At 41.5% G+C, this 25,637-nt stretch overlaps 1 protein-coding gene across 1 annotated transcript; it reads left to right on the forward strand.

Annotated features, from left to right (window-relative positions):
- Positions 1–6,453: 6,453 nt before the first annotated feature.
- SDHAF4 (succinate dehydrogenase complex assembly factor 4) lies at positions 6,454–25,467 on the forward strand (the record flags this gene model as incomplete). The annotated part of the gene is made up of 3 exons (XM_080699935.1): positions 6,454–6,517; positions 17,270–17,422; positions 25,358–25,467. 3 exons carry the CDS (start codon positions 6,454–6,456, stop codon positions 25,465–25,467), a joined length of 327 nt encoding a protein of 108 aa, XP_080556061.1.
- Positions 25,468–25,637: the final 170 nt, after the last annotated feature.

The following is a 25,637-nucleotide window of genomic DNA, read 5'->3' on the forward strand; positions in this document are numbered from 1 at the left end:
TTAGCCTTTTAGGTGTGTTGAGTCCCTAACTGGGAACAGAACCCAGGCCACCAGGCCATTTTAAAGCTCCTTTAGGAGAGGGTGGTGCAGAGGCAAGGCTGAGGCTCAGCAACAGGTGTGGGCAGGAAAACAGGTGGGCTTGGGGCCCGGAGCCTGAACCCTGGGCCAGGCGGCTGGGAGCACTGAGGAGGAGGACATGAGAGAGGAGCGATTTTTACAAAGAGAATCTGGGAATGGAGTAGGAAACCCCAAGGAGATAAAATGACTCCTGCCTTCTGCTGGTCCGCATAATGAAATTGTCCAGATCCTGTAGAACTTGGGGGTTGAATTCCCATTTGGGGACCATCAGCTCTTATTTTTCCAATCTGTACTGAGGCCAGGTTGTATTACAGTAAAAAATAAGGCATTTTGACCTAAGTCCCACTTTTAGTCCCAAAGTAGAACAGTGTTTTAAGAGGCATGCCACAGAGACTTGGGGGGTATCTTGAGGTTTTGGAACCCATTTGTTAGTAAGCAAGATGCCAGAGGGACAAGCATGAGCTTTTTCTGGGGTCCCAAGGCCATAGGGCAGTGTGGGACTTCCTGGAAGTCCCAGGGACCCAGAGGAGTGCAGTCTGGACAGTACACCTGATAAACAGATAGTAAGGGCCATTAACAGAGAGCTAAGCATCCCCAGACTCCTGTTCTGCCTGGAGTCCCAGAGCCCTAGGGCAGTGGGAGACTAGTGCCTTGTGGGCTCTGCAGTGTGAGACCCAAAGGCCAAGGTGGTAGGGACCCGAGGGGATATCCCAAGGCCAGGGCAGTGTGGGGGGACCCAGAGGGGTATCCCAAGGCCAAAAGGGTGGTTCAGGACCCAACTGGAGTCCCAAGGGCCAAGCAGGTGGTGCGGAAGTACCCAGAAATCTCTGGGGTACCTACAAGAGGTGGACAGAGGCAAAACTTATCAAAGAATCTGGAAAGTGTTGGGCAATTGGATCTGGAACCGGCAAGAAGGAAAGAAAGAGGGGGGGTTGCTCCTTTGAGAAGTGTTGTAGTGGACCCAGCAAATTCAAAAGATGTAATATAATTCCCTGCAACTTTTTAGACCATAATGGAATGAAAGTAGAAGTCAACAACATGAAGACCAAAAGAAACTACTTAAATACACGGAGATTGAATGATACACTATTGAATGATGAGTGTGTAAGATCAGAAATAAGGGGAGAAATAAAGAAATTCCTGAAATTTAATGAAAATAGAGACACAACTTACCAAAATCTATGGGACACTTTGAAGGCAGTTTTAAGAGGAAAATTTGTAGCACTGAGTGCCCACATAAGAACAGAGAGTCACCAAGTAAACAATCTAATGACACATCTCAAGGACCTAGAAAGAATGCAATAGTCTAATCCCAAAGCCAGCAGAAGGCAGGAAATTATTAAAATCAGAGCAGAAATAAATGATATAGAGAACAAGAAAACAATTCAAAGAATCAACAAAACAAAAACCTGGTTCTTTGGGGTTGTTTTTTTAAATTTATTTTTATTGGTGCATTGTAATCATATATCACATTGGAATACAAGACTTGAGAGGATATACAAGCACACATCATCCAATTAGCCCTCACACAGTCCCCATCCCATTCCCTCCCCCTCCCTCGATCCCATGCTTGTTTGGTGATTAACCTTGATACATTTGTTTATGTACCTCCTGCGTTTTAAAGAGGCTCCATCCTCCCCTATTCCACACCCTAATATTTGTCACCTTAGTTGCTCAGTCTTCCTCCTCCCCTAGTCTTCCTCTCTGGCTCCACTGAGGTTTCTCAATGGGAGGCTTTTTTGAACATTCACTGAGACCCAAATGTTCTCACACTTTGGAGTTCCTTTACAGGGTTAAAAATCCAAAGAACTGCCTCCAAATATTTTATTCCCAGTTCCTGAGCACGTGACTAAACCAGGCACCGTCCATGAAATGATGTAGCTCTTTATCTCAGGCCTTATCTCCTTCTCCATAAAGTTTACAAGATAAACTAGATTCTGCTCTTGGGGTGGGGTGGGGGCATTTTCCCCCAGCTATTCATTGAAAGCCTCAGTTAAATGGGGTCTAAATGCTAAAAGTAACCATGATTAGATTGGTCCATTTATTGAGCACAGCCATTCAGGATCCAGCTTTAAAATTTTTTTTCCATGCTGGGCGTGGTGGCGCACGCTTGTAATCCCTGTGCTTGGGAGGCTGAGACAGGTGGATCACAGTTTTGAAGCCAGCCTCGGCTACTTAGTGAGGCTCTCAGCAACTTAGTGAGACCCTGTTTCCAAATAAAGTACAAAAAATAGGTCTGGGAGTATAGCCCGGAAGTAGAAAGCCTCTGGGTTCTACCCCCAGTACCACAAAAAAAAAAAATTTTCCCAAAAGCCAGTCACAGAGAATTCAATGAGGCACTAACTATAAAGGTCAAAAGTACGACTTCAGTAGTATGAGCTAACTGCTAATGAATATGACTTGAGTTTGGGGTCTGGCCCTGATCTGTATATACCACTTCCTCTTAGTGAAAGGGCTCATTATTTCTGAACACAGGATATTTCTTAGTTCATGATAAGAATCAGATTGTGTAGCCACTTCATGTCACATGGTCTGACACTACCAATACCCAGTAGATAGCCAAGAGCATTTCTAAAAGAAATAAAAATAAATCAAAATTCTAGGGGCCTCTACTGTTTTTCTGTAATGACATGGGTTGCATACAGCCTCTCAGTTGGCCACATATGCTCTGAACACCACGGGAACTGTTGCAATTCAGAGTCAGCGGGCAGACTCCTTGCACCTCAGTCTGGACAGATGCAGGACATTGGTCTCTTCCTCTGTACTACACTCAAAATGTTACTTTCCACCCAGTTCTATGGCCCAGGCTTCTCAGGAAGCTGAGACGGGAGGCTGGCAAATTTGAGTACAGACTGGCAATTTAGCCAGACCCTGTCTCAGAGAAATAAAATTAGCTGGGATTGTAAGCTCAGTAATGCATAACACCCCTTGGGTTCAGTTCCGAATGCTAGAGACACACCACACACACACACACACACACACACACACACACACACACACACACATATGTGTGTGTGTATATATATATATATATATATACATATATATGTATATATATATGTATATATATATATACACATTAATGGTTTTGACACAAATGGATTTTGACAGTTATTGTCACAACAAGGAAGTCCTAGAGATATTTTTCTTTTTTAATTTATTTTTATTGGTGCACTGTAATCATATATCACATTGGAATACAAGACTTGAGAGGATATACAAGCACACATCATCCAATTAGCCCTCATCCAGCCCCCATCCCATTCCCTCACCCTCCCTCGATCCCATGCTTGTTTCGTGATTAACTTTGATACATTTGTTTATGTATCTCCTGCGTTTTAAAGAGGCTCCATCCTCCCCTATTCCATACCCTCTGATTGGTCACCTTAGTTGCTTCACTATAGGGCCCTTTCTATAGCTTGACCTCTTCCTGTTGCCCCTTTCCTCCTAGTTATTGCTGATTAGGAGAAGCATCTGGTTTTTATTTTCTGCGATATTTCTTTGTGCATGCCGCGGTGCAAGTATCGATCCCACTCTTGACGGTCCCAGTAGTGGCCTGGCTACCCGGTGGACTGATCCAGACCTCACTGGCTCAAGCAGCGGCCTTGCCTCATGGGAGGCCCCGATTCTGGCCTTGCTGGCCCCCACACCGGCCTAACCTCTGGGCTGGCTCTGATCGCGGCCTCGGTGGCCCCAGCACCGGCCTAGCCTCAAGGCAGGCTCCGTCCCAGCCTCGCTGACCCTGGCACTGGCCTAACTCCTCGACAGACTCCAGTCCGGGGCCCAGAGTCCTGCGACCCGGGCCCCGGCTCTTCCAGGTCCGGGTCTGGTGTGCCCCGCCTGACCTTATTCTTTATTTTTAAACAGGGTCTCACTGAGTGCAAAGAGCCTCACTAAGTAGCTGAGGCTGTCTGTGAACCACGATCCTCAGCCTCCTGAATGCTAGGATTACAAGCCTAACCCACCACACCCAGCTCTAATTAGAAACTTTTTATAAACAGGGTATATTTAAAATAAAAGAGAGAATAAGTTAGGTAAAAGAAGCATATATCATAAGCAAAAGAGTGATATAAAAGGTGTCCAGTCTTTGTATACTACGAAAGGAATCTTCTGAGAAACTTTGCTTCCATTGAGAGGGATTAATGGAATGATTCCTCACCTAACTGAAGCCATGAATTTTTTGTCTTTTTTAAACGATACAAATTGTTCATTTTTCCATGTATAAAGATTAATCTTAGCCATTTATTTATTTTTATACTTTTATTGGTGCATTAGAGTCTCAAATCACAACGTAGCTCATAGTGATGGTGGCACCCATGCACACAGCACAGGATGGCTTTCCCCAGCTCCCTGCCACTCCGCCTTCCCCATGCAGGTATTGAGATGGACACTGGTGTTCTCATATATGTACATATTGTCCATGGAAGTTATTCCTTCATTGATTTTCACTCCACCTCCCCACACCACCTTCCTCACTCCAGCGAGGCTTCTCCTCCATTACCTGAAGTCCCTCTTGCATCCCAATTGCTCCTAGCTTCTTCAGATGAAAGAACACCTATGTCCCTTCACTTTCTGTGGCTGGCTAATCTCACTTAACACAAGGTTCTCCCAGTCTATCTTTTTCCTGAAAATGGCATAATTTTGTTCTTTTTGATTGCTGGGCAGAATTCTATTTTATATATATCCTATAATTTTGTAATCCATGCACCTGTTGATGGGTACCTAAATTAGTTCCATAATTTAGTTTTTGTGAATTGTGCTGCTATAAACTTGGATATGTATGTATTACTGTAATATTCTGATTTCAGTCCCTTTGGAAAGATTCAGGGGAGTGGTATAGTTGGATCATATGGTGGATCTATTCCCAATTTCCTAAGGAATCTCCACGCTGATCTTCATAACCTCTGTACTAATTTGCAATCCCACCAACCGTGTAGACGAAGAGTTGCTATTTCCTCACATCCTCAACAGCATTTATTGTTGATTTATTGATAATTGCCATTCTGATTAGAGTAAGATGGACTGTCAGTGTAGCACTCTTTAATAATAAAAGGTGCAATCCTAGATATGGAACAGAGTTTAAATGGTAAAGCCATATGACTGAATATTTCAAGCTCATTAAGAATTTATTTTCAAAAATGATATGGAGAAAGCAGGCATAGTGACGCATGCTTGTAATCCCAGTACTTGAGAGGCTGAGGCAGGAGTTTAACAGGTTGGCAGCCAGCCTCAGAGACATAGCGAGGCCCTTAGCTACTTAGACTCTGTTTAAAATAAAAAATAAAGCCGGGCGTGGTGGCGCACGCTTGTAATCCCCGCGCTTGGGAGGCGGAGACAGGAGGATCGCCGCTGGTTCGGAGCCAGCCCCGCTGGCTTAAGAGACCCTGTTTCCAAATAAAAAATATAAAATAGGTCTGGGAGTGTAGCCCGTGGGAGTGTATCCCGGAGGTAGAAGGGTTTCCAGGAACCCCAGTACCACCAAAAAAAATAATAATAATAATAAAATAAAATAAAATAAAAAATAAAATAGGACAAGCTGGGTGTGGTGGTGCATACTTGTAATCCCAGGGCTTGGGAGGCTAAACAGGAGGATTGCACAGGTTTGAAGCCAGCCTCAGCTACTGAGTGAGGCTCTCAGCAACTTAGTGAGACCCTGTTTCCAAATAAAATAAAATAAATAGGTCTGGGAATATAGCCTGGAGGTAGAAAAGCCCCTGGGTTCCACTCCCAGTACAAAAGAAAGAATGAAAGAAAGAAAGAAAGAAAGAAAATAAGACTGGGGGTATACCTCAGAGGCTGTCCCTGGTTTCAATCCCTAGTAACACACACACACACACACACACACACACACACACACACACACACACACACACGATCAATACCTGTAATACCAGTATTTGGAAAGTTGAGACAAGAGGATCGCAGGTTCAAGACCAGCCTCAGGAACTTCGCTAGCCTCTCAGCAACCTAACAAGATCAAAAAAAATAAAAATAAAAATAAAAGAATAAAAACGGTGGAGGAGGTGTAACTCAGGGTTATAATGTCCTTGAGTTTAATCTCAGCAACACACACACATAGTGAATTAGAGTATGTAATACTGATCATTAGAGGCTGAAAAAAAAGGGCGGAGAGGAAGGTTGGATAGCAGGTAGCAAAACTATTTGATTTGGGTTTAAGTCAGGATAGGGTTCGGGGTAGTTTGGGGTCATTCTTGAACAGATGGCTGAGTCACTTCCACTCAGCTGGCAGCGGGGTCGAGGCTCTGTGGCGAAAGCCCCGCCCCGAGGAAGCCCCGCCCCCGGAAGCCCCGCCCCGCCGGCTCCGCCCCTCACGGGTCTGCGCCTGCGCAGTCGCTGCGGGAGCCGGCGGGCGCCATGTCCTCCGCGGGTCTAGCGGGCTTGTTGGGCGGCCTCCAGGCCACCGCGCGGAGAGCGGCAAGTACGCGCGCCGCGGGCCGGGGTCGCGGGCGGGTCGGCGGGCGGAGGGGCCGCCGCGCTCTCTTCCCGCCGCCGGCCTTGGGGCGCCGCGGGGAGGAGAGTGGAGAAGGAGGCCCTGGGCGGAGCGGGCCGCGGGCGCGCGTCGGGAACCAGCGAAGCCGGGCGCCGAAGCCCCAGGGTCGCAAGTTCAAGGCCTGCCCGGGCAAATAGCAAGACCCTGACTCACAATAAAATATGAAAGCGTGGGGGTGTCAGTGGTAGAGCGCCCTGGGCCGGCGAGATCTGTGGCCGTTTACAGAAAAAAAAAAGTGCTGAATTGGGCCAGTGGCAGATAAGCACTTAAAAGTTAGGTGAAGCCATAGGTGGTGTTGCGCTCTTGTAATGCCAGTACTTAGGAGACTGAGGCTGGAGGGTCACAGGCTCGCTGCAGCCAGCCTCAGCGATTTATTTTTTATTTTATGGTGTTACTGGGCTATTTCTACCTTCGGGCTACACTCCCAGCCCTATTTTATACTTTATTTGGACACAGGATCTCTCTCACTGAGTTGCTGAGAGCCTCACTAAGTAGCTGAGGCTGGCTTCGAACCTGCGCGATCCTCCTGTCGCAGCCTCCCTAGCGCTGGGATTACAAGCGTGCGCCACCATGCCCAGCCAGCCTCAGCAATTTAATGAGACCCGTTATCAAAAATAAAACAAAGTGAGGCGTGGTGAAAGCTGAGACCAGAGGTTCGCGGTTCCCGGACAGCCTCAGCTACTCAGTGAGACCCTGCTTCAAATAAAGAATTTAAAATAGGGTAGGGGGTGTAGCTCAGAGGTTGAATCCATCCTCGGTTCCATCCCCAATACCGGGGAAAAAAAAAAAAAGTAAATAAAAAAAATTAGAGGCGGGCGTTGTGGCCCATGCTTGTAAAGTGAGATTGCATCTCAAAAAAAAAAAAAAAAAAAAAAACCACCAAAACAACAAAAAAGTATAAAGGTGCCAAAAACAGAGTATAGACACACATTACTAAAAAAAAAAAAAAAAAAAAAAAGGCTACTGTGGGTCGTGGGTGTATACAGGAGGATTGCGGTTTCAGGACAGCCTCAGCTATACTTGGTGAGGCCCTTTGCAACTCAGTGAGACCCTGTTTCAAAATAAGAATAAAAAAATAGAGCTGGGGGTGTAGCTTGGAGATAGAATGCCCCTGGGTTCCATCCTCCATACCGCAATAAAGTAAAATAAAATAAAAATTAAAAATAGGGCTGGAAGGTGTAGCTCAAAGGTAGAACCCTCTGGGTTCAATACCTAGTACCAACCCCCCCCCCCAAAAAAAAAAAACAGCTTTCTTGAAGCTAGCTTGGTGGCACATGCCTTTAATCCCAGTATTTGGAAGACTGGAGGATCGCAGGTTTGAAGACAGCCTCAGAAATTTAGCAAGACACTATTTCCAAATAAAAATAGTAACAGCCAGACATGGTGGCACACACTTGTATGCTGAGACAGGAGGATCCGGGTTCGTAGATAGCCTCAGCTACTTATTGAGGCCCTCTGCCATTTAGTGAAACCCTGTTTCAAAATTAAGAATTAAAAAATAGGGCTGTTACTGCAAAAAAAAAAGAATAAAAACATGGGGCTGGAGGTGTAGCTCAAAGGTAGAATGCCCCTGGGCTTAATCTTAGCACCACACACAGAAAGAAAAATAATAATAATAATAAAATAGGGCTGGAGATTAACTCAACACTTCAGTGCCAGAAGTGGAGTTACTGGAGAATGGGATAAATCTGTTCACTTTTACTATATGATGTCAAATTGTAAAGGCATTTTCTGTTCCCTCTTCCATTTTGTACTTCCAGCTACTTAATAGTGTTCCTGTTGCTCTGCACACTTGCAAATACTTGATTTTGTCTGAAATTTTCAATTTTTGGCTGCTTAAATGTGTTTAAATGGTATCATGATTTTACTCTTCTCACTTTAAAACATCTTTTCAAACTTTTATTAGCTTTCTTGTGAAGTATCTCTTTGTCTTTAAATGATTTGTTTGCTTTCTTATTTATATATGCTTTGTGTATATTTAGATACTTTTTTAAATCTTTCTTTTGTTTTTTGGGGTTTTTTTGTTTGTATGTAGTGCTGGGGATGAACCCAAGGCCTCTCACATGCCAGACAAATGCTGTACCAGTAAGCTACACTCACGACGCCCAGTAGCCTTTTTTTTTCCCTTTGGTGGTACTGAAGATGGAACCCAGGGGCACTCTACCTCTGGACTACACTCCCAGACCTATTTTATATTTTATTTGGAAACAGGGTCTCTTAAGCCAGCTGAGGCTGGCTTCGAACCTGCGCGATCCTCCTGTCTCAGCCTCCGAAGCGCTGGGATTTCCAGTGTGCACCACCACACCCAGCTCCCCAGTAGCCTTTTTTAGTACTGTTAAGTGTGTCTTGGTTGTACTTCATTTCTGGCACTTTGGTACTGTTTTTGTTTTAGTGGATTTTTTATTGCCCAGGCTGACCTAGAACTTCTGGGCTCAAGCAGTCCTCCTCCCTCATCTTTGGAGTAGCTAGGACTACGGACACACCACATAGAGTACCCAGCTTTATGATATCTTTTTACAAAAGTTGTGTAAAACACTGAGCAGAATAGAATAATGGGCCTGCATGTACAGTCATGCAACTTAACATTAAAGTTATCTTTTATTTTTTATTATTATTTTTATTTGTGTGTGTGTGTGTGGTACTGGGGACTGAACCCAGGGGCATTCTACCTCCAAGCTACACCCCTAGCCCTATTTTTTATTCCTTATTTTGAACTAGGGTCTCACTGAGTTGCAAAGGGCCTCACTAAGTAGCTGAGGCTGTCCATGAACTATGGTCTTCCTGTCTCAGCCTCTCAAATCCTGGGATTACAAGCATGTGCCACCACACCTGGCTTGAAATTATCTTCTATTGAACAGCTATTTAAAATTTTATGATAATCTAGTGATCATTTCTTTAGCACTAATGGCTGTGGTTTTGTCTAAGAAAGCCTTCTTTACCCTAAAGTCAAAGGAATATTTTATGATGTTTTCTTCTCAAAGGTCTGTAGAGTCAGGTGTGGTGGAGCAGGCTTGTAATCCCAGTCCTTGGGAGGCTGAGACAGGAGGATCGCAGGTTCAGAGCCAGCATTGGTACTTTAGCGAGGTTCTTAGCAACCCAGTGAGATCCTGTTTGCAAATATGAAATAACATTGGGCTGGGGGTGTGGCTTGGAGGGAAAATGCCTCTGGGTTCAATTCCTAGTACCAGAAATAAAATAAAACAAAAAAAGCCGGGTGTGGTGGTGCACACTTGTAATCCCCGTGCTTGGGAAGGCTGAGACAGGAGGATTGCACAGGTTCGAAGCCAGCCTCAGCTACTGAGTGAGGCTCTCAGCAACTTAGTGAGACCCTGTTTCCAAATAAAATATAAAATAGGTCTGGGAGTATAGCCTGGAGGTAGAAAGCCTCTGGGTTCCACCCCCAGTACCACACACACACACACACACACACACACACACACACACACTATCTATCTATCTATCTGTTTATCTATTTTTTTTTTTTTTTTGCAGGTCTGGGTATGAAACCCAGTTGCTCAGGGGCTCCCTAAATTGCTGAGGCTTGCCTTAAACCTCTAATCCCCCTGTCTCAGCCTACCAAATTCTGGGATTATTTCCATCTGCTGAGTTATCTAATGGTGAAACCTTCTACCATTCTAAGAAAATACTCAAACTGATTGTAGTGATTATACTTTTTAGTATAATTTTAGATTTGGTATGCTAATACTTTGTTTAGAAATAAGCCTGGAATTTTTCTCTCTTGTACTTTTCCTTTTCTGGTATTTATTTACTTATTCATACATTTATTTAGTGGTACTGGGAATTAAATTTAGGGGCAGTCTACCTCCAAGCTACATTCCCAGCCCAACTTTTTTTCTTTTATTTTGAAACAGGGTCTCACTAAATTGCTGAGGGCTTCACTAAGTAGCTAAGGCTGGCCGTGAACCTGCGATCCTCTTGTCTCACCCTCCCAAGTACTGGGATTACAGGCGTGCACCACCACACTTGTCTCCTTCTGTGGTTTTAAAATGGAGATTATTCTAGCATCATACAGTAAATTCAAGTGTCTCCTCAGCTTTTTCCTTCTTTGTTCAATTTTGTTTGATATTGGAATTATCTGTTCCATGAATGATTGTTAAAACTAACTTGGAAAACTAGTAGACCTCCTGCTTTGTTTGAGGGAAGATTTTAAGTTGTTAGTTTAATTTCTATAATGTTATCTTTAGTACTTACCATATTTTCTTTTCAGTCAGTTTTGGCAAGTTAACTTTTTCTAGAAAAGTGTTAATTTTGTGTAATTTTCACACATAGGCATAAAATTTCTAGTTTTAAATTTCTGCTCTTCATATACTTATGTGCTTTTTTTCTCATGTTCTTTTTTTTTGCTTTCTCTCTCTTTTTTTCATATTAGCTTACCAAAAGTTTCTCAGTAGTTCTAGTTTTTCTAAGAACAAACTTGATTTTATTAGACCTCTTTTTTTTATTATTATTATTTTTTTATTGGTGCACTGTATTCATACATCATAGTAGGATACATACTTTTGTAGACATACATGCACACTTTTCCCAGTCAGCCCCCACCCAATCCCCACCCCATTCTCTCCCTATCCCTCCCTCCCATGCTTGGCTTAGTAGTTGACATCTAGTATTATGGCAATTTATCTAAAATTAAAAATGATAATCTCACATAACAGTTTCATTTGTCTGATACCAACCTTTTGATGACTTAAAGATAACATTTCAATATTTCTTTTTGCTTTCTTTCTTACCAGAGAATATTTTTTTCTATTTTTTAGGTGAAACTATCATATATTTATATATTTATTTTTCAGAAAAAAATCTATCCTAATATGGAATATGGAGTCTAGGTACCCAAAACGATCTTGAAAAAGAACAAAGCTAGAAGATATATACTTTCTGATTTCAAACCATATAAAGCTACAATAATTGAAACAGTGTAGTACTATTCTAAAGGCAGATATATAAACCATTGGAGTTAAATAAAAGCCTAGACCTAAATTCTTCCCTATATTGTCAAGTTATTTTTGACAAGGTTTCCACGAACATTTGGTGGTAGAAATGATAATCTTTTAACTAAATATTGTTAAAAAATAATAATTACATGGAAAAGAATAAAATTGGACCCTTACCTAATCCCATATACAAATATTAACTCAAAATAGATAATAGACCTAAATACAAATCTTAAGACTATAAACTTTTAGGAGAAAATCTGGGTCATAACACCTCACAACATTGAAATTGGCAGTGATTTCTTGGTTATGATTTCAATGACACAGGCAACAGAAGAGTATACAGACTCCCTAAAAAATAAAAAAATAAAAAAATTGTATTTCCAAAGACAATGTAAACAGAGTTAACAGTTACTAATAGAATGGGATAAAATATTTCCAATTGCTATATCTGAAGGTATATTAATATTCCAACTAGAAATCCTAAAAATTAACAACAATAAAGGCAAACAATACCATTTAGAGATAGGTAAAAGACTAACATAAATAATGAATCTCCACAGATAACCAATCTTAATTGTCTGTTGGATGGAAACTCTTGTTTCTCTGGTTCTGGTGTGTGTTACCTATTTCTTCTTTGTAGTTAATCTCTTTGAGTATTTTCTCTAGTGCTGGTTTTGAAGACATAAATTCCTTCAGTTTCTGTTTGTCATGGAAGCTTCTTATTTCTCCATCTAATTTGATAGAAAGTTTTGCTGGGTAGGAAATTTTTGGCTGGAAGTTGTTTTCTTTCAGAGTTTGGAATATGTTACTCCAAGCCCTTCTGGCTCTCATGACTTGGTTTGGGAAGTCTGGAGTGATTCTAATTGGTTTGCCTCTGAATGTCACTTGGCCCTTTGCTTTTGTTGCCTTTAAGATTCTCTGCTTGGCTTCCACATTGGTCATTTTGACAATTATGTGGCGTGGGGATCCTCTTCTCCGATCCTGTCTAAAGGGAGTTCTATAAGTTTCCTGGACCTTTGTATCAACCTCTTGCTCTATGTTTGGAAAATTTTCTGCTATTACTTCCTTGAAGAGATTGTTGATCCCTTTGGTTTCACTTTCTTTTCCCTCCTCTATTCCAATTCTTAGGTTAGCTCTCTTAAAATGGGCCCATATTTCTTCAATATCAGATTCCTGCTGTCGGATATTTTTTCCTAGATTAGAAACTATGAGTTCATTTTTGGATTGCTCATCTTCTAAGAGTGAGATTCTATTCTCCATGTGTTCTAATCTGTTGTTTGTGCTTTGAATTGAGGCCTTTACTTCATCAATTGCATCCTTTATCTCTTTTTGGCTCTCTCTGAGTTCTTTTCGAAGCACCTCTATTATTTCTACAGTTATTTTCCTGATTTGATCTTCTAGAAATCTCTGATTTTCTGTTTTATCGGGTTCTGATGTTGTGGGGTTGTGGGCATTAATTGCTCCAGTATTATTCCTCTTTCCCATGATTTCCGATGTTTGTGCCTTCTCTGGGTTCTTCCCTTGGGTCACTATGACTTCACTTAAGGTGTTCTGGATCTCGAGTCAGTAGTATCTCGGACCCCACTACTCCTTTACTGGGTTTTATCACAGAGTCTCCGACTCAGAGAGTCGATAGAGGCTGCTTTAGACTGTGGGGGGTGCCAGGTTGCACGCTCTCCTATGGTGTGATATCTCTGCCACCGCCCCTCCCCCACTGGGTCAAGTCCCAGGGAGTACAGTACTGGGATTTCTCCTCTGTGGCCCGCAATTTGACTCACTGTTCTTGAGTATGCAGATGTGGCTGTACTGGCCTCACTGAATTCGCTGCTGCTGCGCTGCCACCGGTGGCAATATGGCACCGCTGCTACGCCCTCGGCTGTGGGGCTGGCGTTTTTCTTCTTGGTTTTGATTTCTACTCTGAATCCCTGCCGCGTGTGCTGAGCTCGGCCACTGGGAGCTTTAGATGCTCTCTGCGCGGAGAAATCCCGCCTAGCTGTTCCGCAGTGGCTCACCTCGGCTTGCTGTAGCTGTCCCGTGAATTCGCTGGTGCCTCCGGCAGTATGGCGCTGCTGCCGCGTCTGCCGCGTCCTCGGGCGCGAGGCCGGTGTATCTCCTCTGTGGCTCTGTTCTCAGTCTGCTTTCTCTCTAGAGCCTGGTGATTTTTTGTTTCACTGGTGATGGTGTTTTCTGGCTATGAAAGGCGCTGATTTTGTGGTAATGGAGATTTGTTGTTAGCAGGGCTCTTAAGCCCCGCTTTTCTCAGTCGCCATCTTCCCGGAAGTCCCCTTATTAGACCTCTTTATTAATTGAAATTATGTATTAGGTACAAAATTTCAATTAAACCTGAGAAGTAAATTCAGGAGACCTCCTAGACAACATAGTAACTATAGTTATAACAATGTGTATGATACTTAAAACTTGCTGAGAGTAGATTTTAAGTGTTGTAACCACAAGCAGATGTTACAAGTGTGAGGTAATACACATATTAATTGTCTTGATTTAGCTATTCTGCAGTATAGACATATTTCAGACCACCATGCTGGGGCCCTGGTGCAGCTCAGAGTAGCATGAACAAGGCCCCAGGTTCAACCCAACAGTAAAAAAAAATTATTTATATACCATATAAGTAATATTTGTCAATTTCAATATTATGCAAAAATATTAATTATAAATTATCATCTATTTTACTCAGATTTTCTTTTTCCTTTTTTTGGTGGGGTTACTAGGGAATAGAACCCAGGAGCATACTACCTCTGAGCTACATCCCAACTCTATTTTTTATTCTTTATTTTGAAACAGGGCCTCACTAAGTAGCTGAGGCTATCCTCAAACCATGATCCTCTTGTCTTAGTTTCCGAAATGCTGGGCTTACAAGTGTGCACCACCATGCCCAGCTTTTTTTTATGTTTTTATGGGTCTCTTTTTAATGGAGAAAATGGTACATCTCACATTAACAGCATTTGGCTGGAATTTGATATTTGCTTTTGTTTTGTATTTTTGCAATCTAACATTCTGTTCCTTTTAACCAGAGCCCAGCCCATTTGCACTTACCACAATTAACAATTACTTGAATTAATTTTTTATTGCTATAACCAAATATCTGAAGCAGGCTAACTTTTAAAGAAAAAGGTCAGGTTTTTATAACAACTTGCCCTCACTCCATACCAGAATTTCCTTTCCCAATGACTTCAGGACCTCTCAGTAGGTCCCACTTCCTTATGATTCCATCAGTTCCCACATCGTAGTGAGATCCAGCTCCTAACACATGAATCTTTGAGGGACATATTTAAATATATCCAAACCATAGCTTTATTTCTACAGTCTTATTTTTTGAACTTTATGCTTTTTTTGTATTTTTGTTTTGTTTTGTTTTTTTGGTGGTACTGGGTTTCTGGAAGCTCTTCTACCTCTGGGATACACTCCCACAAGCTGCACTCCCAGACCTATTTTTTACTTTTTTATGTGGAAACAGGGTCTCTTAAGCCAGCGAGGCTGGCTCTGAACCAGCGTGATCCTCCTGTCTCCGCCTCCCAAGTGCGGGGATTACAAGCATGCGCCACCACACCTGGCTTTATGCCTTGTTTGAACTAAAGTTTGTCTTCTTTTTTTTTTTTTTTCTCTCTCCTAGTTTCGAAGATATGGATTGGTTTTCTTTTCCTTTATTGGTTACTCTTGAAATTCAGATACATATTTAAGAAAATCTAATCTGGGTGTGGTGGCACATGCTTATAATCCTAGTACTTGGGAGGCTGAGACGGGAGCATCACAGGTTCGAGTACAGTCTCAGAAAGTAATGAGACTCATCAACCTAGTGAGACCCTGTTTAAAACTAAAACTAAAATAGGTCTGAGGGGATAGCTCAGAGATAGAATGCCCCTTGGTTCAATCCCAAGTGCCACACACACACAGAAAAAGAAAATCTAAAATTAATTAATATGCTCCTTTTGAGTGATACCAAACTTTAAGAATATTTTGGATTCACTCACCTTCTACCTCTTTTTGGTCTGTGTGTGCATGTGTATGTATGAGTTATGTTACTTGAGGAAGGAGAATTCTAGTAGCATATAGAATTAATATCACTACAAATACAGTGGTGCATGTCCGTACCCCAAGGATTCAGAAGGGTGAAGCAGGAGAGAATTGGAAGTTTGAGGGCAGCCCGAGCAACTCATTGAGACCCTGTCTCAAAATAAGTAAAAAGGGCTTGGAGATAGCTCAGTGGTAAAGCTCCTCTAGGTTCATTCGCTGCTACCATAAAAAAACATATCCTAGACCGGGCGTGGTGGCGCAGGCTTGTAATCCCCGCGCTTGGGAGGCAGAGACAGGAGGATCACGCAGGTTTGAAGCCAGCCACGCGTGCTGGCTTAGGAGACCCTGTTTCCAAATAAAAATGTAAAAATAGGTCTGGGAGTGTAGTCCAGAGGTAGAAGGGCTTCCAGGAACCCCAGTACCACCAAAAAAAAAAAAAAAAAAATCCTAGAAATAAACTGTAACATAAGAACAGAGAAAATGTAATGCTTTTTTACACTGACTTAAAAAAAAAATTGTTGGTTTATCAAGACCACGATTCCCTCCAGTATACAAGAGTATATGCGTAGGTTCTGGATATTGGGTTCTGATCATCTTCAGGGGCTGTTATTTCTGCTCACCACAGTACAATAGCTAGAACTGGTTCCCAAATCCATCTCCCTCTAGAGCTACTCAAGAAATTGAAAACCAGCTGGGAGCAGTAGTGCACACCTATAAACCCAGTATTTGGGAGGTTGAGACAGAGGATTGCAAGTTCAAGGCCAACAGGGTAACTTAATGAGAACTGTTTCAAAATAAAAAGGGTTCTGCTCAATGACACAACTCCCCTAAGAAGTTAAAAACCTCCAAAAGAATCATTTTTCAGAGTAGTTTTGCCCTTGTAGGACATAATATCAACAGAGGGTTGGATCACTCATTTGTAGTAAAAGTACAAATAGAAAGTAATCTCATTTATACATCACAGATGACCAATACATTTAAAAAATTTTAGTTGGCAGGAGATGAGAACCATGGTTAAGATTTAAATATAAGAATACTAAGCCAGGCTTTTGGGGGTGCACGCTTGTAATCTCAGCATTTGGGAGGCTGAGATAGGAGAATCAGTTTGGGACAGCCTCAGCTACTTAGGCCCTTTGCAACTCATTGAGACCCTGTTTCAAAATAAAGAATAAAAAATAGGGCTGGGGGTGTAGCTCGGAGGTACAATGCCCCTGGATTCCATCCCCAGTACTGCAAAAAAAAACAAACAAACAAAAAAACAAAAAAAAACCCTAAATATACTAAATATAGTCCCGTATGACTTCTACTGTTTTAAATACTAAATATTATCAAAAATCCATTTAATTACATATAATGGTCTAATTTCTGATATTTTGACATTGTTTTGGGTAGAAATTAGTGATTTATTTAAGTTTCTACAGCTGTTACAATGGTTAACTAACTTATTTTATAGCTCTTCTTTCCAAACTAGTAACATTGCTTGTCTCCAAGGAAGGGAAATGGCTTGTATCCAGAAAATAGAGGTTCTAAAGGGAAGAGTTCTCAAGTATGGCCTTTTTTTTTTTTTTTTGGTCTTTTGAACTTTGATAAATGTAAATATATAAAGTAAAAATATATAAGTAAAATTACTCAGTTTTTAAAGTAGAATAAATGAACAGGTCTTCTTCTATTTTTTTTTTTTTTTCTGTTCTGCTAGGATCACCTCTTCTGTGTCAGTCTTTGAGGGCAAGGAGTTTGTCTCAAGAAGGACAGTCCGGGCCTGTCAAACAGTCTCTTAAGAAGCCAAAATTACCAGTAGGTCGTTTTGATGCACCAGAGGATTCCCATTTAGAGAAAGAACCACTCAAGAGTAAGTATAGTAAGCTTCTCTATTAATTTTTGACATATCAAAGAATGTTTTAGTTGTTGAGAAAATACATGAAATATGCTATTACTTTTCTTTATTAACAATAAAAAACCATATTTCAATAATGAGTAAAACCACCATATTGACCATTACCATCATTTTTTTTTTTTTTTTTTTTTTGGTGGAACTGGAGATTGAAGCCAGGGGCATTCTACCTCTGAGCCACACCTCCAGTTCATTTTTTTTATTCTTTATTTTGAAACAGGGTCTTGCTAAGTTGCAGAGGGCCTCACTAAGTAACTGAGGTTGGCAACAAACCTGCTATTCTCCTCTGTCAGTCTCCAGAGTACTGAGATTATAAGAGTGTGCCACCATGACTGGCTCGCTCTTTCTTTTCTTTCTTTCTCTCTTTCTTTCTCTCTCTCTCTTTTCTTTTCTTTTCTTTTCTTTCTTTTTCTTTCTTCTTGAGGTATAGAGGATTGAAACCAGGGGCATTCTACCTCTGAGCTACACCCTCAGCCCTATTCTTTTGTTCTTTATTTTGAGTAGCTGAGGCTGTACGTGAACCCTCGATTCTCCTGTCTCTGCTTCCCAAGTACTGAGATTACAGGTGTGTGCCACCATGCCCAGCTAGCATATTTTTTTAAGAGGGGTTTTTAAGCCCCTGACAGTTACTGGATTTTTTTTTTTTTTTTTTTTTTTTGTACTGGGATTGAAACCCAGAGGCATTCTACCTCCAAGCTACACCCCCAGCCCTATTTTTTATTTCTTATTTTTGAAACAGGGCCTCACTAAGTAGTAGCTGAGGTTGTCCACAAACTGCGATCTTCCTGTCTCAGCCTCCCAAATGCTGGGGTTTTAAGCATGCACCATCACACTCGGCTTATATTGTTTTTTTTTTATTATACTTCATTATTCACATAACAAAATATAAAAGTTGAGATCTTTCACACAGATAACAACAGTAATTAAGCAAAACTTAAAAAACTCTTCTATTAAAATTTAACAAGTAATTAAGCAAAACTTAAAAAAAAAACTCTTTTGTTATTCAAACATTTAATAGCAAGCCAGGTGTGGTGGCAAATAAATGCCTGTACTGTAAAGCACTCTAGGCAAGAAGACATCTATAGAGGATACAGGGACTTGCTTCTAGATCTTTTTTGTGGAATATAAAAGTTTTTATTATTTGCTAATCCAGTGAAATTTTTCCATTTATATCACTTTACCAAGCCAAATTTAATAACCAGACCAATTAGTTGAGAGGTTTGACATTTTTAATAGTTGTCATATTCTAAAAGTAATTTTTTTCAGTGATTTTTTAAAAAGAAAAATCTGAGGGGAAGTATGCTTTAAAACATTACAGAAGATTAAACCAAGGCTTTTGAGATGGGAAGTATGTCCTGGGTTATCCAAGTGGGACTAGTGTAATAACAAGGATCCTTATACGAAGGGATCCAAAATGTCAGTGTCTTATCTTACTCTGCTTTCTGTTGCTGTATCAGAATACCTGAGTCTGGGTGACTTTTTAAAGGAAAGATCATTTTGGCTTAAATCCTAGAGGCTGGGAAGCCCAAGAATATGGCACTGGCTCCTGAGGATTGAACTCACTCAGGAGCATTCTACCTCAAAAATATATATATATCCCAGGCCTTTTTATTGGAGGGGGCAGTACTAGGGATTGAATCAAGGGGCATTCTACCTCTGAGTTATACCCCTAACCCTATTTTTTATTCTTTATTTTGAAACAGGGACTCACTAAGTTGTGGAGGGCCTTAGCTAAGGCTGTCCTCTAACCTGCAATTCTCCCATCGCAGCCTCCCAAATACTGAATTTACAAGCATGCATTACCACACCTAATTTGTTTGTTTGTATTTTTGGTACTGGGGATTGAACTCAGGCATTCTACCTCCAAGCTACACCCTAGCTTGATTTTATTTCTTATTTGGAAACAGGATCTCAAGTAAGTTGCTAAGGATAGATTTGAATCTGCAAATCATCCTGTCTCTGCCTCCCAGGTACATTGATCCCACCTTATTTTTATTTTAAAACAGGGTCTCAGCTGGGCGTGGTGGCTCACACTTGTAATCCCAGCATTCAGGAGGCTGAGACAGGAGAATCATGGTTCCCGGACAGCCTCAGCTACTTAGTGAGGTCCTTTGCAAGTTAGTAAGCCCGTGTTTCAAAATAAAGATTAAAAATCAGGGCTGGATGTATAGCTCAGAGGTAGAATGCTCCTGGGTTCCATCTGTAAAAACAAAACAGGGTCTCACTAAATTGCTAAGGCAGGCCTCAAACTTGGGATCTTCCTATTACTGGGATTATAGGTATGTGCTACCATGCCCAGCTATGTCCTCATCTTATAGTGGAAAACTGGAGCCTGGCTTGGTGGTGCATGCTTACTTGAGAGGTTGAGACAGGGAGATCATAGATTTAGCAACCAGCCTTAGCAATTTAGTGAGGCCCTCCATAACTTAGTGAGACCCTATTTCCAAATAAAAAATAAAATAGAGCTGGTGGTATAGCTTAGAATGTACCGGGTTCAATACCCTGTAACACAAAAAAGGGAGGGAAGAAGGGAAGGAAAGAAGATGTCTGGAAGAGATAAAACAGGAAGCCCTGCCTCTCTTTATAACAATCTGCTCTCAAAGTAACAAATCTAGTCCCAAAGGAATTAATCCACTCTCACAAATGGGTATTGATGCCTCTAATCATTTTTTAAGGATCCCACTGCCACTCAAACAGCTTTCAACACTGTTCAAAGATTTCAACATGAGTTTTGAAGGGAATAAACCACATCCAAAACGTTAAAATCAGACAAAGATTGGAAGATGCTATACTGTTGCCTTTAACAGGGGATATAGTTCAGTGGTAGAGAGCTTAGCTAACATCAGCAAGGCCCTGGGTTCAATGCCCACTACCACACAAAAGTTTAAAAGAAAGAGAGAGAGAGACATACATACAGAGACAGAGACAGAGAGAGAGAGAGAGAGAGAGAGAGAGAGAGAGAGAGAAAGGAGCAGCCACAAGCTAAGGGATGTGGGCAGCCTCTAGGAGCTGAATAAGTCAAGTAAACAAATTTCCCTCAGGCCTTTGATGAATCACAGCTATGGTTTGGTTTGATACTGGGGCATCCTACTGCTGAACTTCATCCCTAAGCCCTTTTTATTTTTCATTTTGAAACAAGGTCTTACTAACTTGTTGAGGATCTCACTAAATTGCTGCATCTGGCCTTGAACCTGAAATCCTTCTGTCTTAGTCTCCCAAGTACCCAAATGGTGAGCACCACTATACCTTGCTCTGATATCTTGATTATAACCATTGAGACTGTCAATTTTCCAACCTAAAAAATAAATTTGTGTCATTTTAACCAAAAAAGGGAGGAGGCAATCACATAAGAAAGCAGCTGCTGGGCATGGTCACGCACACTTGTAATCCCAGCATTTGGTAGACTGAGACAGGAGGATCACAGTTTGAGGCCAGCCTCAGCTACTTAGTGAGGTCCTCAGCAACTTAGTGAGTGCTACTGACCAGCTCAGCTGGGCACTAGGGACTCTGCCAGGGTGTCGGGACCTTTTGGGACTGGTTTCTCGAAAGGTGGGCAAAGGCTTTGGTTGTAGTTCTGAAGCTGCTTATCTGCAGCGATTTTTCCCTTTTTATGAAATAAACTCCTTTAAGTTCCTATTCACAGTGCCAAAAGTGGAGATTCCTCTTCGGGAAAAATCTGAAATGACTGACATGGACAAATGCCTCTTGGGAAATTGACACTTTATTATAAGAACCCAGGAAAATTTATATTCTTTCACCAGTGAGATTAATAGTAAAAAAAAAGAAGTGTAAACACCACAAAACAATAGTGAAGGACATGTAAACAAGGTTAAAGGACACTAGTACGGCATTCAAGATTAGCTCCGGATCCTGTGATCAAATCCAGCCCCCTGCCCTTGCAGACACGCGGCTCCAAAGGGCAAATTCCAGAAGTCACAGGCATGCCCAGGGCTTGGAGAATTCGGCCTCTCATGGAATCTCCTTTAACTCTTTTCGGAACTTTCCATTCCTAGGACTTAGTCCATATGGCTGGCATGGGGAGATATGGCGATCCAAAGGGGTGTGATGGAGGTCTGCCGGGTTTCATCTGCAGTACCATCTAAAGTCTGAAAGCTTAAACAAGCTCACAACACAGTTTAGTAGATAAACACCAAAAAGTAACATGAAGTTTTTAGATTTAATTGTCAGATGTACTTCTCTAGCTGCCGAGCACTTTTCCTCAAATGATAGGCTTATTAGAAGCCTATTCCTCTTTTAATAATCCATTTTTCTACCACAAACCTTCTGCAACTTCCTTTTACTCTTTTTAATTATCCTGATTCTCTTTCCCATTTGGGACAATCTTAGGATAAACTCTTCTTCATACAAAAATGCTTTCTTATTTTCACCATATTTTCTTTCTTCACACCTACACATTTATTATATCTGTCCTTTGTTCTGACATATTCATTTCTTAACCACATGGCGCCTCCCTGTCTCGGGCAGCGCACATACTGGGTGTAAAGGTCAATCTTCTAGCCTTTCGGCTCTATTGTATCGGGCAGTATTGGCTGCTCATCAACTAGGCTGCTTTGAAGTCGCACACAAAGTTTATCTTCTCTGTATCTAAGCCGGATCACAAGGAGAGGGGGTAAACAGAGGCACCGGTTGCCTCCCTTGCAAGTTTTTAGGGCTAATGACTTCAGCTGACTCTTAAGGCTTTTACTATAGGTTAATGGTTAGAATCAAGGTCAGAGATAGAGAGGAATTCTGCATTTGTAATTGCTGTAGCTGGAATGCTACCACAGCATCTGAATTCTGACTAGATTTTATTATAGTTTGAGCAAAGCCGAGGGCGTTTAAAGGCTCAGACAAATTACTAGAAAATTTATTTTCCACGGACTCAGTTTCTCCCACAGTCCTGATCTTACATCACCGGAGCAATTCGTGTGGAAAGTTAAAAGAATCATTACCAAAAGAATAATAGTTATGAAAGAATATCTAAGAGTGGGGAAGTACTCTGGCCAGAGACAACGCTTCCCCTCGGGGCACTGCTTTCTTTAAGCACTCAGCCAATTATGCGCGTGATTTTCACGCACGCAAGTGCCGAGGAAGAGGAAACAGAGGCGGCAAGTGAGACCCTGTTTCAAAATAAAAAACAGGGCAGGGAGTGTAGCTCAGAGGTAGAATGCCCCTGGGTTCCATTCCCAGATGAAAGGAAGGAAGGAAGGAAGGAGAGAGAAAGAGAAAGAAAGCAGCAAGCCCAGAAAGAAAGAATAGAAAGAAAGAAAGAAAGAAAGAAAGAAAGAAAGAAAGAAAGCAGCAAGCCCAGAAATAAACCCAGTCTACATCCCCAACCCTTTTTTTTTTTTTTTTTTTTTTTTTTGGTGGTACTGGGGTTCCTGGAAACCCTTCTACCTCCGGGCTACACTCCAGGACCTATTTTTATACTTTTTATTTGGAAACAGGGTCTCTTAAGCCAGCATGGCTGGCTTTGAACCTGCTTGATCATCCTGTCTCTGCCTCCCAAGCGCGAGGATTACAAGCGTGCGCTACCACGCCCGGCTTTATTCTTTATTCTGAAGCAAGGTATCATTGAGTTGGGAAGGGTCTAAATAGTAGCTGAGGCTGTTCATGAAAGTGTGATCCTCCTGTCTCCTGTGATAGCTTGCGCCATCACAGCCCGGCAGTCAATTTTTTTTTTTTTTTTTTTTTTTGGTGGCACTGGGGTTCCTGGAAGCCCCTCTACCTCTGGGCTACACTCCCAGACCTATTTTTTTATTTTTTGAAACAGGGTCTCTTAAGCCAGCGTGGCTGGCTTCGAACCTGCGCGATCCTCCTGTCTCCTCCTCCCAAGCATGGGGATTACAGGCTTGCGCCACCATGCCCAGCGTCAATTAATTTTTGATAAGCATGCCAGTCATTCCATAGGAAACGGGTAGGTTTTTTCAACATGTAATTCTGGGGAAACTGGATCTCTACAAACAAATGTATGAAATTAAACTGTTACCTTATCATATGTCGAAATTAACTCAAAATGTATCAGCAATATAAATTTAAGAGCCAAAACTATAAAAAATTTTTTTTTGTATGTGGTACTGGGGATTGAACCCAGGGTCATTCTACCTTTGAGCTACATCCCCCAGCCCTATCTTTTATTTATTTTTTATTTTTTTATTTTTGGTGGTACTGAGGTTCCTGGAAGCCCTTCTACCTCCGGGCTACACTCGCAGACCTATTTTTATATTTTTATTTGGAAACAGGGTCTCTTAAGCCAGCAAGGCTGGCTTCAAACCTGCGTGCTCCTCCTGTCTCCCCCTCCCAAGCACGGGGATTACAAGCATGTGCCACCACGCCCGGCATCTTACTCTTTATTTTGAAGCAGGGTCTCACTAAATTATGGAGGGTCCTCACTAAGTAGCCAAGGCTGGCCTCAAACCTGAGATCCTCCTGTTTTAGCCTCCTAGGTACTGGGATTATAAGCGTATGCCACCACACATGGCTGTATAAAACTCTTAACAAAGAAAGTTTTGATGACACTGGGTTTGGCAATGATTTCATGCATATGACACCAAAAGAACAGGCAAAAAATTCAAAACATGATTTAAACAAAACTAAGAATTTTCATATCTAAGCAAAAGATATAAGCTGGGTATGATAGTGCATACTTGTAATCCCAGCTACTTGGGAGGCTGAAGCATAAGGATCACACATTTGACAACATCCTGGGCAACTGGAGACTCTGTCTCAAAATAAACATGAAAAGGGCTGCGGGTGTAGTTCAGTGAGAGAGCCATTGCCTGGAATACATGCTGCCCTGGATCCAATCCTCAATATGAGAGAATTTTTTAATTTAATTTATTTATTTTGCAGTACTAGGGATTGAACCCAGGGGCAGTTTACCTCCAAGCTACACCCCTAGCCCTATTTTTATTCTTTATTTTGAAACAGGGTCTCGCTAAATTGCAGAGGGCCTCACTAAGTAGCTGAGGCTGGCTGTGAAAGGGGATCCTCCTGTCTCTGCCTCCAAGTACTAGGGTTACATAAGTGTGTGCCATCATGCCTAGCGAGAGAATATTTTATTTTATTTATTTGTTTAATTTTTGCGGTACTGGGGATGGAACCCAGGTGTATTCTAACTCCGAGCTACACCCCCAGCCCTATTTTTTAGTCATTTTATTTTTGAAACAGGGTCTCACTGAGTTGTGAAGGGCCTTGCTGAGTAGTGGAGGCTGTCCATGAACTGTGATCCTCTGGTCTCAGCCTACCAAATGCTGGGATTACAAGCATGAGCCACCACTCCCAGTTGAGAGAAAATATTTTAAATCAGTTTTATTGCTAGGCATGGTGATGCACACTTGTAATCCCTGTGCTTGGGAGGCTGAGACAAGGAGGATCTCAAAGATTCAAAGCCAGCCTCAGCTACTTAGTGAGGCTCTCAGCAACTTAGTGAGACCCTGTTTCCAAGTAAAAGTATAAAATAGGTCTGGGAGTATAGCCTGGAGGTAGAAAGCCCCTAGGTTCCAAATAAATGAATGAATGAATGAATGAATGAATGAATGAATGAATGAATGAATTTTATTAAAATATATGCATATAATAAAATTTGCTTGTTTTAAATATAGAGTTCAGTGAATTTTAACAAATTTTGGAGTGTAAATCCATTCCATTGCCTAAAAGAGTAACCTGTGCCTCTTGGCAGTCAGTTTATACCTACCTCCTACAACCATTGATCTGTTCTCTTATCATTGTAGTTTTTATTTTCTAGGAAAAAGAACTCCATTAACAGTTTATTTAAAGACTGCATATTACAGTTTGTAATATCTAGCCTATTCAATTCTGTCTTCACAATTGGCCATATTGATTTTCCCATCTTTATTGACTGCTTTCTTTATATCTTCTATCTTTTCTTAGAATTTCCAGATGATGTTAATCCAGTTACCAAAGAAAAAGGTGGACCCAGGGGCCCAGAACCTACCCGATATGGAGATTGGGAACGAAAAGGACGTTGTATTGATTTTTAAGTCATATTCTTTAACTTCAGTACCATTTTTTGAACATGTACATCTGAATTACTTATTTCTGATTATTTATATTCTTCTAATTTCTTATACCAATCTAATTTATTTCCTTTTCATTCTTTTTTTCCCCCCTGAGCTGGGGATTAAACCCAGGGCCTTGCTAGGCAAGCACT

This window comes from Muscardinus avellanarius, assembly GCF_963383645.1.
Source record: "Muscardinus avellanarius genome assembly, chromosome: 8".
Classification (NCBI taxonomy): Eukaryota; Metazoa; Chordata; class Mammalia; order Rodentia; family Gliridae; genus Muscardinus; species Muscardinus avellanarius.